The sequence below is a fragment of the Phasianus colchicus genome, chromosome 20 (assembly GCF_987193195.1).
Source record: "Phasianus colchicus chromosome 20, bPhaCol1.hap1.1, whole genome shotgun sequence".
Classification (NCBI taxonomy): domain Eukaryota; kingdom Metazoa; phylum Chordata; class Aves; order Galliformes; family Phasianidae; genus Phasianus; species Phasianus colchicus.
Genome location: NC_143455.1, coordinates 4,498,701 through 4,513,352, shown reverse-complemented (window position 1 = coordinate 4,513,352; position 14,652 = coordinate 4,498,701). Strand labels below are relative to the sequence as shown.

General features: G+C 50.4%; 1 protein-coding gene across 3 annotated transcripts in view; it reads left to right on the top strand.

Annotated features, from left to right (window-relative positions):
- The window catches only part of MGAT5B (alpha-1,6-mannosylglycoprotein 6-beta-N-acetylglucosaminyltransferase B), a 48,718-nt gene that overhangs the window by 17,398 nt on the left and 16,668 nt on the right, over window positions 1–14,652 (top strand). For all 3 annotated transcript variants that reach the window (XM_090121917.1, XM_090121915.1, XM_090121914.1), the window contains 5 exons: window positions 4,116–4,260; window positions 12,378–12,490; window positions 12,578–12,651; window positions 13,442–13,609; window positions 14,070–14,234. In XM_090121917.1, coding sequence (XP_089978043.1) covers window positions 4,116–4,260; window positions 12,378–12,490; window positions 12,578–12,651; window positions 13,442–13,609; window positions 14,070–14,234 — 665 coding nt within the window. The remainder of the gene's footprint in view (window positions 1–4,115; window positions 4,261–12,377; window positions 12,491–12,577; window positions 12,652–13,441; window positions 13,610–14,069; window positions 14,235–14,652) is intronic.

Genomic DNA, 14,652 nt, shown 5'->3' with positions numbered 1-14,652 from the left:
CTGTTGGCAGGAGCAAGACTCTCTGTCGTTGGCATGAATGCTGTTGTGTGGCTCCTTGTGCTTTTCACAGTGGCTGAACTGGTCTGTGTTTTCCTCTGCATAGTTTAGATGATGTCAGTGGGTTTGCAGATGGCAGTGATTGCTTGGTGTGCCCATACTGGTGGCTCAAGGGGTCTGGCCAGAGTGGGTGATGAAGGGATCACAGCATGGTTGGGTTGAAAGCGTCCTTATATCCCACCCAGTTCAAAACCCTGCTGTGGACAGGGCCACCTCCCATAGACCACAAAATCACAGAATGGCCAGGGTTGGAAGGGACCTCAAGGATCATGAATCTCCAACCCCCCTGCCACATGCAGGGCCACCAACCTCCTCATTTAATGCTAGACCAGGCTACCCAGGGCCCCATCCAATCTGGCCTTGAACACTTCCAGGGACGGGGCATCCACAGCCTCTCTGGGCAGCTGTTCCAGCACCTCACCGCTCTCTCTGTAAAGAATTTCCCCCTGACGTCCAACCTAAATCTCCCCTCCCTCAACTTAAAACCATTTCCCCTCGTCCTGCAGTTATCTAACCTTTCAAAGAGTTGATTTCCCTCCCCTCTAGGCTCCCTTTAGGTATTGAAATGCTGCAATGAGCTCACCCTGCAGCCTTCTTTTCTCCAGGCTGAATGAGCCCAGCTCCCTCAGCCTCACTTCATATGGGAGGTGCTCCAGTCCCCTGATCATCTTCGTGGCCCTCCTCTGGACCCTCTCCAACATCTCCCTGTCTTTTTTGTACTGGGAGCTCCACACTTGGATGCAGTATTCCAGATGGGACCTCACAAGAGCAGAGTAGAGGGTGCATCCAACCTGGCCTCATGCACCTCCAGGGATGGGGCACCAACAGCATATCTGGGCAGCAGTGCCAGCACCTCACTGTGATATCTGCCTCATGTGTAATCTGAATCTCCCCATCTCTAGTTTAAAGCTATTACCCCTTTTTCTATTTCTACACTCTCTGATAAAGAGTCTCTTTCTCTAAACAGTCGACTAGATGATCCTTAAGTGTTCTTCCAGCCTAAGCCTTTCTATGACACCGTCCCTCCCTAGGGCTGCAGACCAGGGGTGGCTCAGGTCTGCCCTGAGGCTCAACTGGAGCCAGCTAGCACAGAATTTCAGTGCTGTGGTTGCGATGCATTACGTTCCAGGGCTAGCAGGAGCCCTTGGCAAATTGCTTTGCTCTTTTAATCTGCTTGACCCAAAATCAATAGCTTGGGTAAATAGAGGTGTGCGGTGGGTTCGTGCTCTCAGATCAGCACCATGGCCAGCGCCCGTCCCGGCGCATCTCCATCCCTGCGGCCCGCGGCGCGAAGCTGAAGGTTGGGCTCTGCTGAGCAGCTGCTCCTTCCTTGCAATCCACCTTGTCCTTTTGAGGAGTTTAAGTAGCCTGCAGTTGTCCTTTAAAGGAGAAAAACAAAGCTGTGCAAATGATGCTTTAGATTGAAATTAATTCAGCTGGTATTTTCAGTGGATGTAAGTAATATCTCAGCATCGCTGAGCAAATTCCCTGCTTGTAGTGGAGCGTTCAGCTGTAGTGAGACAGCCAGGCAGGGATGTGACTTATGTCTGAGACGGAGGAAAAAAAATCCACAACAAATCAGCCATGTTAAAACAGCAAGGATATATTGCCAAATTGCGTTCTCAATGCCAGGGGATGCCTTCAGAGCAGGGAGGTAGGCTCAGATGTGCCTCAGTTTCCTCAGCACGGCTGGGAAAGGACCTATCCACATCTCAACACGTTGGCTGTTCCATTAGTTCTGCAGAGAAGCACTTTTTTTTTCTTCCATCCACTTCCCGACACGTCGGCTGTTGACTGTTCCACCGCTTCTGCAGAGAAACTCTTTCTTCTTCCAATAGCCATCGCCCTGAGGGGATGCTTTCTTTTCCTCCCCTGATTTCATCCAATTACTTAGCTGTATGCTCTTCTGAAGCACCATAAATAATTCTCCTCCCTTCGCTGTGTTTACCAGCATGTCTCACGAAATCCAGTAAGATATGATTGATTGCAATCATTATTTCATAGTGCCGCTATGAAAACCTCTGTCAGGTTTGGTGATTGCCTTTAAAGAGTGCCTGCCGCTCAGAGAGCTGTCAGGAGCTGTCATACTTTAGCAAACTCCAATTAATCCGTTGAGCAGTTTTCCTTGTGTTTTCTTTCCCATCATAGCTGATTATCAGGGGTAATTAGAATATTTCTTTGTTTGTATTTTGCTTTTGTTTTGCTGAGAAAAGTCGCTTGCCAGGCTTGTTTTGCAGGGGTTTGTGCTGCTGAGAGGGGTTTTGGGTTCTCTTGTCTCCTGCCATGCTCTTCATCATGGCTTCAAGGCTGCAGATTCCCTTCTGGGGCTGCATGTCTCCCCCCAGACACAGCACTCCACCACAGGTTAACGAATCCATCCCAGCTCCTGCGTTTTTAAAAGAGTCGCTTCAGCACTTTTCCTCCTTTCTTTTGGGTTTTAATGAGGCACACTTTCCAAGAGATGTAATAATAGTTGCCAAAAGTGTCAGATTGTTCTTGTTATCCTCCTTAAGCTCCTGGAACAACAACAACAAAAAGGCCAACAGCGGAAAAAGAGAGGGGTTGGTGGGGAAGAGCTTCAGCTTCGTCCCTGAGAGCCAAGGGAGGGCATGGGTGGGGGGAACACGTGTGCTTTTGGGCAGGGGATGTGCTGCCCAGAGGGAGAACTCCACTCCCCAGCAGCAGCTTTGGGATGCCAGGGAAGGAGAGTTGGGATGTGGAAGAAGGAGTGCTGGGATGTTGAGGAAGGATGTGGGAATTCTCCCTGGGGAGCCCGTGGGGATGTGAGTCCCTCGGGAAGGGCTTTTCCAGGTTCTGTGTTTTAATAAGGGGCAGAGCTGCTTCTGTGCCAGGGCTGTAGGAGCAGCCATTTGAATTTCAAACGAGGAGCACCACTAAACAAGCATCCTTAATTAAACGGATGCAGTCTGGCTGCAAACTGGGGCAGCAGCCCGGCTTCGTGGCTGTAAATCATCTTCACTCCCTTTCCAGGCTCAGTTCTCGCTCCTTCCCAGCAGCACAGCATGGCTGTGGGCTCCTGATGCATTTTCTGGCTTACGCCCCTCTCCCAGCTGTTATGTTTTTGTTGGCTCTGTGTTTGGGCTGTGTTTGGTGATGCACTTGGCCAGTGCAAATTGAACTTTGAGTTTCCACTTCTGTCCCTTGCAAGATCTTTAAATTGCAGCTTTGTTACCAGTTCTGCTTCTTAATGGGAAAAGCTGGGGCTTATGTCCTGCCCAGAGGGCTGCACCCCAGCTTGGGCACCGGGATAGACAAACAGGGCTCCTCTGTCCCCCAGCCTGGCCAGCACCTCAGGCATCCAAAGATTCAAGCAGAAGTCCCTGACTTCTTGCCACAAACACAGTTTGTGCTGCCCCAGAGGTGCCCCATTCCCAATGCTGTGGGGTGTCCATGTGTCCCCGTGCTGCCTGCTCATCCCCTGCTGCTTCATAACTGCAATGTGTACTGCCCTTTGCAAAGCTTATCTGAGTGGAATGGCAGAGATAAGCAAAATGAGAAAAGTTTGGGGGATTATGAGCTGATTAAGTTATTACTAACATGAAATGAATGGTGCTGAGATGAAACAGGAGCTTTATTTTCTGTTGCTTGGCTCTGGGATGACTGGCAGTACTCTGAAGATCAAACCAGGAGCCTGCCTGCTGCAGGTGTGGGGCTCAGGAAACTCAGCTGCCAGCATGACAGCAACCTGAGCTGTGCCAGCAGACTGTGAAATGGGGCTGGGACCCAGTGCTGCCCTGCTGGGAGTTGGCTGAGCTATGATGCACAAGCAGGGATCTATTGCCCACAGCCAAATTCAGGTGCAGCAGGGCTCAGTCTGAGCTCTGCACCTTGGGCAGGACAGCAGGTATGGGGCTGCAAAGCTGGAAGGGGACAGCAGGGCAACATGTGCTCCCTAAAGCGCTGTGCCCAGGGCTGGGGAGTGCAGTGAGGGCAGCTTTGGGGCTGAGCTTTGCAGAGACTCTGCTTCAGCACCCAGCTCGATCCCCTTGGCAGCGCCTGGCTGTGACTGTGTCCCTTTTGCTCTCTGTGCCCCACAGTGATGGGTGCTCTGGAGTCCCGAGGGGTGCTGCGGCGGATGAGCGACATGCTGGAGCTGCTGATGAAGAGGATGGACATCCTGGCCAGGCTGGAGAACGGCACTGATTTCCACAAAGGGAACGAGGCACTCTTCCCTCTGGACAGGTCAGTTGGAGGCACCCATGCCCCCACGCACTGCTGCTGTCCCCAGAATCATGAGCTTGGGGGGTTTGTAGGGGGGGTTGCCATGCCCAGCACCTTGGAGTGGAGCTGGGAAATCCCAACCTTGCTGGCCCTCGTCTTCCACCCGGTGCTGTTGATTTTGCTCAGATGGAGTTGTGGGTCACCCATAGGGTGTGCAGCCTTGTCACCACTGAGGGTTTCTGCACCTCCTCGTCCCCATGATCGCTTCCATTCCTCTCCCCACTGCTTTTCTTATGAGCCTCTTCTGCGCCTATAATAGAAAATACAGTAAGAGAGCCTGTAATTAAAGGCTGTGCTGCGCTGAACTGAGTGCACACACGAATTAAAACTGTGCAGGAAGCCTGGGAGTGCATGGCTTTGCCTTTTAAGTAATGTAATTTTAACCACTGAAAAATATAATTTGCCTCTGTAATGGCAGGTGCTGAGGATTTTATTGTTGCGAGGCTGCGTGTTAGCCACATGCACCAGCAGTAATCCTGGAGAGGAAGGGACGTGGCTGCTAGACTGGAAGGCGCTCGCTCTCATTTGGTGATGTTCTGGGCAAATTTCTCATTAAAAGAACCATTAATTCCAGGTTGTAATAATTTCTGTACATCAGAGGTGAACTTAAAAGCATTTATATGAGCTGGCAGCGATCGCATTGCAGGGAAATCTCACATTGGGTGGCAGCAGCCCCAAGGAATTGCTCATCCCCAGGGGGGTCTTGGGCTTCTCAAAGGGAATCACGGCCCTTGGTGCCACATGGTGGCCCTGTCTGTGCTGAGGGTGTCTGATCCTGCTGAGCCTGAGAGGGATTGTAGAGCATGGAGTGCATGGAAGCATCCTCTGGATTTTGTAGCTGTGCTGAGATGGCACTGAGCAGCTGAAATTACAGATCCCTTAATTTTCAGGAGCAGAGTATTCCTTGGCAGGATCAACTTCTTCCAGCTCATCACCTTTTGCTCCTTACACATTTCCCCTTGAGAGCATCCCAAACGACAAAAGCAGTGAGATGAACCCGAGCTGTGTGCATGCTACAAAACACCACTTGGAAGCAGTCCCATGCTCTGAGCCTCATGAGCATCTCCATCGAGCTGAGCTGCTGCATGGACCTGTTGGTACCATCCAGTCATTTTCCTGCACTGTCATCCAGCCCATGCTATGGCTGAATTTGCAGTCAGTGTCTGCAGATGAAGGCATCGTGGTGGGGCTGATGGTCCCAGCAGCATTTACAAACACCCTCCTTTGATCTCCAGTGACCGACTTGAAGCTGTCAGCCAACGATAATACAATTAAAGGGTGGTAATTTCAAAAGGATTTAATTCTTTAAAGCCCCTCTGGTTAGCACGGCTGTTGCAATTGTGTCCTCCTCTGCTCAGCATGGGCTCCTGCAACTCCCCCTGAGCAGCAGTGGGATCTGTCCTGCTTCTACCAGGGGCTTTCCTGCTGTGTTGAATCTCCACAAAAACAGTGAAGGTGGGGGCACCTCCTGGGTAGGAATGAATCAAAGCTCCTCTGCGCTTTATGGAGACATAGAATCACTGACGTTGGAAAAGACCCTCAAGTCTATAGAATCATAGGGTCACAAAGGTTGGAGGAGATCCTCAAGGTCATCCATGGGATCATAGAACCATTGGAGTTGGAAAAGACCTCAAGATCATCAACCAGCAGCACAGCCCCCAGCATGTTCCATGCTCTCAGTGCCCCCATGTCATTCTTGCAGGGATGGCTTTCTACCCAGAAAGTGCATAGAGGAATTCAAATAAGTGAGATATGATTAATTAGCAGCCTTGGAAATCTGCTCAGCTGTCAGGAGCAACGCAGCTGGAAGTGACTACAGGGTTTTTCATGGCTAAAGTCACCTGAAGCTTTGCTTGTTGCCCCATGGATGCTGTCTGTGGGCACTCACATGTGTCAAATCCATCTCCTGCAATGCTTCAGGGACAGCTTTGGATAGACTCAGGTGTCCAACATCCTCTTTAGATGAGGTGGCCAGGATTTTTTTGGGAAGCCCCCTGGTTTGTCACTCTGGGATAGGAGGCATGAGCTGCAGAATCTACTGGATTTTGCTGAATTCTGTTGGATTTTGCTGAATGCCTTTTCCAGCCTTTCCTGCTCCCTGCCCATGCAGGAAGGTAAGCGATGAATTTCTCAACGAGCACGAGCAGGCTGCCAGTCAGCTGCAGGAAAATCAATAGCACTGTTAATTGAATGCAACCCTCATAAATCATCAGAGGGCAGGAAATGAGAAGTACTTATGGAAACCTCCTGGAGAGCTGTTTGCTGGGCAGGGGAAATATTAGCACACGGTGAGAGCACTGTGCCTGGCTGGAAAGAACCTAGAGGGGGATGGAGGGGCTGTGCAGGGGCTGATGTCAGCTGGACTCGGGAGCTGGGGGCTCACAGGAGCCCAGGTCTGGGTGCTGGGGCTGTCCTCAGGTGGGAGGTGACAGCTGGGTCCTCGGTGGGGGTCTGCCCTGCTGCCCTTCTCATCCACTGGCCCTGTGTGGTGAGTAACGTGTAGGCTGTTATTTACTAATGGCTGATTAATCTTCAGGCTTAATTACTGCCGAGGCTCAGTTAATTTCCACACGCTTCAAGTATTTGTTCTTATAATTGTTACACAACTCCATATTCCCCTCGGAATTAAAGTCTCACAGTATGACTCCAAGAGGGTGATGCTCCTGCATCCTGCCAACCCGGCTCCCCAAATTGCTGCCTGTAAGGAGCTGCTTCAGTGACACTGCTGCTGATGGTGGGGACCCCCAGCAGCACCCAGGTCCTCTCTCTTATCACTCCTGTGCTTGCATCTCTCCAGGTTTGCTGCAGCCACTTCCTCAGCAGCCTTTGCTTTCTGCTGTTTTTGGGTCTTTGCACCCTGAAGCAGTGATGCTCTGCAAAGCCTTATTGCTTTGCAGAAAGGGTGGTTTGATGCCTTGACACATGAAGGGCAAGTGACATTGAGCTGTGCTTGGCTGGCTGGCTAGCCTTCAGCACCCATGGAATTTGGGTGCACCCTTCATTGGTGCCCACAGCGTGGATCTTGGAGAATGGTGTGTGGGCAAAACTGGGTGTTTTGGGGCTGACTTAAAAGCAGCTTCCGTGGAGGAATTGTGAAGCCTCCCGGGCTCACAAAGGCTCTTCCCAGCAGCCTGCAGGCATCAGATTGTCCGAGCATGGAGGCACATGTAGCTGATTTATGCCCCTATCAAGTAAAGATTAATGGACATTGAAGTGACTGAGCCATAACCCTTCAAGTTCCCAGGAACAGAAGTTGCTGCTGCCTGTGCTTAGGGCTCTGTCCTGCTCATGGTACCCCATCCCTGGAGGTGCTCAAAGCCAGGTTGGATGGGGCTCTGGGAAACCTGATCTGTTACCTGGTCTAGAGGTTGGCAGCCCTGCCTGCAGCTGGAGGGTTGGAACTGGATGGTCATTGAGGTCTCTTCCCATCCAAACCATTCTGGGATTCTATGATTCTAAGAAAATAAGGATTGGGCTTATGGCTGCAGCCCCATAATCTGCTTGGGAAGGATCTCTCAGCATCTTTCAGCATTCTTAGAACATTTTAATCAACAAACTTGACTGCTGGCAAGTTCTGCTTGTGTTGGAGCAGGTGCAAGTTGCAGGTCTGTGATACTGGAACTGGTCAATATGTTGGAGTACGTGTGAGCTGCTCCCGGCAGGTCTGTGATTCTGGCTGTGACTTGTTCTCTTGCCAAGGGATCTTATTTTTCATGCAATTCATTGCTGAAATGACAAAGGCTTCTCAAGGGCTGCAGCTCACTCGGGGTCTGGCCCTTTAAATGCATTTTTTGTGAGCAACATCAACCGCCGTAAATGGAAAATAAAATAAATTGAAATACTTCAGCGTGTAAAATGCCCCAGTATTTATGACTCGATCCGTCATTTGGACAGCTGGGGCTGGCCACGCGCGTGGTTTCCTTTCTGCAGTTTGCTTGGATGTAGCTCAGCTCTGCTCCTGCAACATCCAATATTTGCTTCGAATGAGTTCCCATGGAGCTCTCCTGTCCCAAAATGCATTCCCCAGGTTGTTTGCCCCATATGAATTCACAGAGAGCAAAGAATTGCTGTTCTGCTTCGTGTCTTTGGGCAACAAAATCTTTAAATATTCTCTGTGAAAGCATGATGCAGTGGCACAGCTGCCCAGGGGGGTGGTGGAGTCACCATCATCCCTCGAGGTACTCGGGAACCATGGAGATACCATGGAGATTTAGGAAGTATTACTTTTCAGAAAGGGTGGTCAGGCACTGGAATGGACTGCCCAGGGAGGTGGTGGAGTCACCGAGCCTGGGGGTGTTCAAGGAAAGACTGGATGTGGTGTTGAGGGACAGGGTTTAGTGGGAGCTATTGGTAATAGGTGAGCAGTTGGTCTGAATGATCTTTTAGGTCTTTTCCAACCTTGGTGATTCTATGATTCTGTGTGGCACTGAGGGACACGGGCAGTGGGCAGTATTGGCCATAGGTGGGTGATTGGACTGGATGGTCTTAGGCCATTCCAACCTTAACGACCCTATGATTGTAAAGCAGCAAATGGCAGCACAGATATCATCGTGAGCAAGCAAAGCCCTTTGGTGAAGAGCACTGCATGAGTTCTGGGACGTGGATGTGTTATCTGCCAAACCTCTGCTCCTCTCCACCCGCGTCGCTCCCTCCAACGGCGATCGGAAGAAATATAAGAAGAGCAAACAAACACGCTTAGGGTTTGTATTATGGAGACAACGCACAAATAGGAGGAGATTTGTCTTTTCCTAATGCTGCTTTTTATAAAAGGCAATAAAAGCGTGGTGCTTTGTAAAGAGATAACCAGGCTGAGGCTGAGTTGGTGCGGCAGGGCTGGGGGCAAAAGGCAAAGCGAAGGGGAGCAAATTAATGGATGAAAAAGGAAGGGAAAACTCAACCTCTGGCTGTGTTATGTGGCAAATGATCTGCCTGTGGGGAAGGATACGTCTTAATAGCAGTTTTTGGAATGAGATGAATACTGTATACAGTGCATTATAAGCCACAGCGTGATCTGAATCGTAATCAACGTGGGGAAGTATAAATCTGAAAATAATAAAGATGAAATCAATATTGATGGTTAGGAGTAAAAGTACTGTATTTGCTGTAGTAAATGGTTTTAAGTTCCCAGGGAAAAATTTGTTCCAGAAAACCTATAGCAATTTACTATAGTTTCAATGCTGGCATAGTCCCCGTGTATTTTGGTGGCATTTATATTGTCGCTATAGGAACAGTCAAAAAGCAGCAAGGAGAAAGGGCTCTGTGCAAGGGGACAGCTGGGGGCAAGCTCTGGGTTTCACCATGCTGGTGCTTTGCTGTGGTGTTTCTGGATGCTGAACAATCTCTCCATCCTGCTTAGCTGTCATTTAGCAGCATGGGCCCCTCACCTTGTCCTTCTCCAGTTACTAGGAGTAAGGCATTGGATTCTGATGAGCTCCAGGAAAACCTTCTTGCGTTTGAGCTTTTGCTTTTTACTGTCTTATTTCCTCTGCTCAGGAGACAAATCACTTTAATGATAGTTGATATAACTTCTACTTAACCTCCTTGTTGTCTCATTAATGCATTCAATGAAATGTCCTGCTCGAGCTGCAGCCCTGTAGCACCGGTGCAGCTTTCACCACAAGCATGGAACCCCCTGCTCCAATGCTGGAGAGAGCTGGTTTGGGTAATGAAAGTGGTAAGCATGTGATGGGTGGGAGGTGGCTCCCTGTTTTGGGTGTTTTCTATGATTATTTCTTCCTTTTAACATATGAAAGACGCCAAGAACTGTGCTGGACATTTCAACTCCAAAATAGCTGAAGGGAAGGAAATATTCCTTTTTTTGATCCAGGTCATTTCAGTTCTCGTTTCCTCTTAGGTAAGCTTTCTGCACTTTGAATGTTCTACACACGAACGTGTGGATGTCTTGTTCCAGAGAACTAGAAGTGCTGCTTGCACACCGTGATCAAACACCCATTTAATATCAAAGGGCTCTGCCTTGAAGCCTTTGTGTTCAGGGAACAGCTGTATCATACAGGAGCCAGGCAGGCTGACATAAATGCCAGGATAAGTCTTGGGAACTGGCAGGATGCAGGCTGGTTGTGAGGATGAGCCCAGAGAAATCCTTGGGTTTGGACAGTCCTGATCTCACCTGAATGCATTTGCCAATTCTCAACCCTGGGGGATCTCACGATTGGGGATGAGATGGAGACCTTCAATCTTCCATAGAATCATTTGTGTTGGAAGGGACTTTTAGAGCTCATCTAATCCAACTCCCATGCAATGACACGGGCCTTTGGGATTCACCAAATTTTTGGCTGTTTGCAAGCTGGTTTAGAGCCCATCAGGGGTTGGGGTGGCTTCTAGTTGGAGGTAGAAGTTGTATCTGTTCCCATCCTCTTGCACTTCTGTGAGTGCTGGGGAAACATGGGGAGCATCTGCACCAAGCCAACGACCCTGTCCTGTTTGAGCAGAAGGTGGAGCTTGCTGACTCTAAATTCAGTAATTCTTGAGTTTGCTTTTATCCTGCCCATCCCAACATTTTCTTGGTCCCTACAGACATGTACAGTGGTCTGACTGCTGCTTCCTGGTGGATAAAGACCTGCAGAAAAGAGGGATTTGGGAGCTTTCAGGGCTGGCTCAGCCCTCAAACTGAAGCTGTGCTCACAAGCTAAGCTTGTCACAGGTCATTTCTGTGCCTGTGTTTTACCAGGGTCTCACAAGGATTCTTCCTGTTACAGCAGCTGGCAGGAGACCTGGGCTTTCTTCTCCGCAAAAGGTTGAAAGTTACTTGGGGGCAATGGCGTCCTCTGCATTTATTATTTCTTAAAAGCCTAAGATATGTGGTTCCCCGTGGAGGTATGCAGGTTGAGTATCGATGGTCATAAACCATGCCAGGAGGAAAAATGTGGGCTGCTTGCTGCTGGAGAATGGACCTTAAATCAACAGCAGGAGCAGTATCGGTTCATAAACCCAGGATTTTTTTAGCCTTGAGGACAGAGGTACTTTAAATCGCAGCCTTCAGCTTCAGTGATCTGCAGGAGAACAAACATAAAACTTCAGAGGGAAGGGCCTGATATCAGCACATATATTTGTGCCAGCGGTATTCAAGGTAGCCCTTTTGGTTCTGCTCACTGCTTATGACATCTCCTTGTATTATAATGATCCCAGCAGCAGCAAGAAAAATCCATGACCCAGCCGCTGCAGAAGGGGAAATTATTTGCTGTGATAACGGCGCTCGTCAAGGCATCGTTTGCAGTGGAAATGGCAAGTGGAGCATTGGAGGTGGAAATCTCTCTTTGTCGAGCGTGGCACCGCTGCTCATGGATTGAATTCTCTGCCCTTTTTATACCTGACACCAGGTTTTAATTGACATCAGGCATCTCTGCCGTGCTCTGTCACTCGTGCTGCTCTGTCTGTGCCGTGAGATATGTGGAGGGTAATGGTGCTGTTTACACAGCTGGGATTGATCGTGAGCAGCGGTTCAATAGCTGCCATGTGCAGCCATTCGAGCCAGTGGGGTTGGGTCTTTGACCACACTGGGATGGTGCCCATGGGCCTATGGGGCCACAACATGGAGCTCAGTGCCAGCTTGGGCTCTACTGCCAGTCTCCCTGTCATCTCCCCTTGCCCCATAGCCCTCACCGTTGGGTGTGGAAGTCTGCTCAATGTCAGTGGGATTGGACTTCAGGCCATCCATGCGTCGTTGTTTGTGATTCTCAAGGCTTTCTTTGCCTGTTGCTATTTTTGTCATTCTTTTGCTCAATTTTTGGTTCTTTCTCCTTTTTTTAACTCCCTGTGTCTTCCTGCGTGCGCTGCAAGGCCAATAATCACAGCGGAGGATTTTCAAGCATAGCACGTCTGAAATAACGCAAACAGATTTCGCCAGCATATTTAGCAGTTCCCGATGTAAAATGCAGAGATGTATTGCTGTTTATGAGCACGCTGCAAAAAATAGCAGAAAAACTGTTTTATGCTGTTCTAAAGTCAGAACTCTTCAAAGCTCTCTGCTGAACGAGGCGCTGCCATGTTGCAGCCTACAGCCCAGCTCTGCAAGCCTGGATTTTCAGGATGTTTGTAGGCTCTCTCTTCTTTCTTCCTAGGTTCCAGCCAGCGGCCGGTTTGATGGAGAGGATCCAAGCTATAGCTCAAAACGTCTCAGACATCGCAATAAAAGTAGACCAGATTCTCCGGAATAGCCTCATGAATGCAAAAAGTGAGTGTTGTCCTCAGGTGCCCAGCTCTTCCAGCCCCATCCGTTCCTTGTGTTGGCACCCGCTACCTTCCTTGTCTCTCTCTGCAGTGGGGGATGGCAGGAGGGACCAGTGCGAGGTGCCCAGGGACCCCAAGTACCCTGACTGCGCTGGGAAGGTGGAGGTGAGTTGAAGTTCCCCACATGCCCAATTGCCATGAGGCCACGGGGAGGTGTGAGGCTGAACCCACAGCTTTGCAGGCAGCAGCAGAACCAGCTCTGTGAGGCTGCCTCTCCCTGCCCGTGCTTTCTGTGTTTAATGACAGAAGCACGGTGAGGAGAAAGCACTGTCATATCTTCTTTAAATATCTGGAGCACGGCTGGTGTCTGGGGACACCATCTCAGCGTGGCACAGGAGCACATCTTGTTATGGTGGCAAGGACCTCCATTGCTGACGCAGTGTCCTGGCTGACACTGCGTGCTCCTCACACCTGCACACAGCCTGGTGTTTGGCCTTCAGTGTGATCTCTTCGTCAGAGAGCATATTTACATGGCTAATTAAAAGCATTTCCCCTCTCCCCTCCCTTCCCAGCCTCCTGCTTCCAGCTCTGGGCTGATCCTACCTGAAAGGATGCTGAAGCATTGAAGCAACACTGGACTGGGGCAGTGGATTTTCCTCATCCCCTAGTGCTGGGCATCCTTTCTATCCACAATTGGAGTTAATTTGGAATGTAATTTAATTGTCGAAGGCTATAATTCGATCTCCTGTCTGGGTGATTGGTGCATTTTACATAGCAGGCACAGCGAGCTGTCTCCGAGTAGATTTGTGGAATTAACTACAAGCTGGTCGGGGGCTGATGAATGGGGGCTGCAATCAGCGGCTGTTCTGCACCTGGAACCACCTCAGGGACAGCTCTGGATGTGTGAGCTGGGATTGTGGATGAGCCCCATTTGTGTTCCTTCATCCCTTTGCAGTGGATGAGGGCCAGGTGGACTTCAGACCCCTGCTATGCATTTTTTGGCGTGGATGGCACCGAGTGCTCCTTCCTCATCTACCTCAGTGAAGTTGAGTGGTTCTGCCCTCCCCTACCCTGGAGGAACCAGACGGCCGCACCGTCCCCTCCACCGCTGCCCCGTGTCCAGGTAGGGTCCATGGGATAACAATGGGGTCGGGGCTGTGACAGTGGTGCCCCTGAGGCAGTGGTGCCAGCAGACTCCCCAGCACCCATCTTGATGCCACATGCAGGTGCTCTCCCACCTGGGATGCCACAAAGAGGCACCAGTTTGGAGAACATCCAAGTGAAACCACCCCTTTCTAACGGACCCTAATTGCAATTTTATTACAAGTGCTCAGATTGGATGTTAAGAGAAGTTTCTGCACTAGAGGGTGGTGGGCATGGAGCAGCTCCCCAGGGCAGCAGGCATTTCCCTGAGCTGCTGGAGCTTTGGAAGCATTGGACACCGCTCTCAGACTTAGGGTTGAGTTTTGGGTGGTCACTGTATTGGACTCAGTGCTCCTCATGGGTGCCTTCCAACGTGGGGTATCTCATGGTTATGTGATTCCGTGATGCCTGATAGCAATCAGCAGTGCTCCATTCTGCAGGCAGCTTTCCGCAGCGACCTGGCCCCATTGCTGGAGCTGGTGGGCACTGGCAAGGAGTCACTCAGCTTCATGAAGAAGAGGATCCGGCACCTGGCCCAGCAGTGGCTGCGGGCAGCCCGACGCCTCGAGCAGAAGCTGAAGGGACGGCAGGGGGACCAAAAACACGTAGGAGCCATTTGCATGGCGGGGTTGATGTGGGGATGAGGACATGGGGAAATGGGAGCAGCAGATCTGTGGGGTCTGGGCTGTGTTATCAGTGGGGTGGTCATGGCTGTGGATCAGGACACAGCTGGGAGCTGGGCTGGACTTTGAAGCCGGGTCCTGATCAGCAGGAGGTGTCCATCCCTGGGTTGGCACCAGCAGTGAGTGGGGCATGGGGTGGCATGTCTCCTCCTTTCAGATGCTGGAGGCATTTTCCTGCTGCCCTCTAGGCCCCTTTCTACAGGAAGGTATGCTCTGCATCCATGGACAGACCACAGTGTGCAGGGGAAAATGGACCATGTCTGAAGATAGAGCCAGACACTGAATATTGGATCTTTGCTAATTGGACACAGACCACTTGTCCTTACACCCGAGTGGTTTC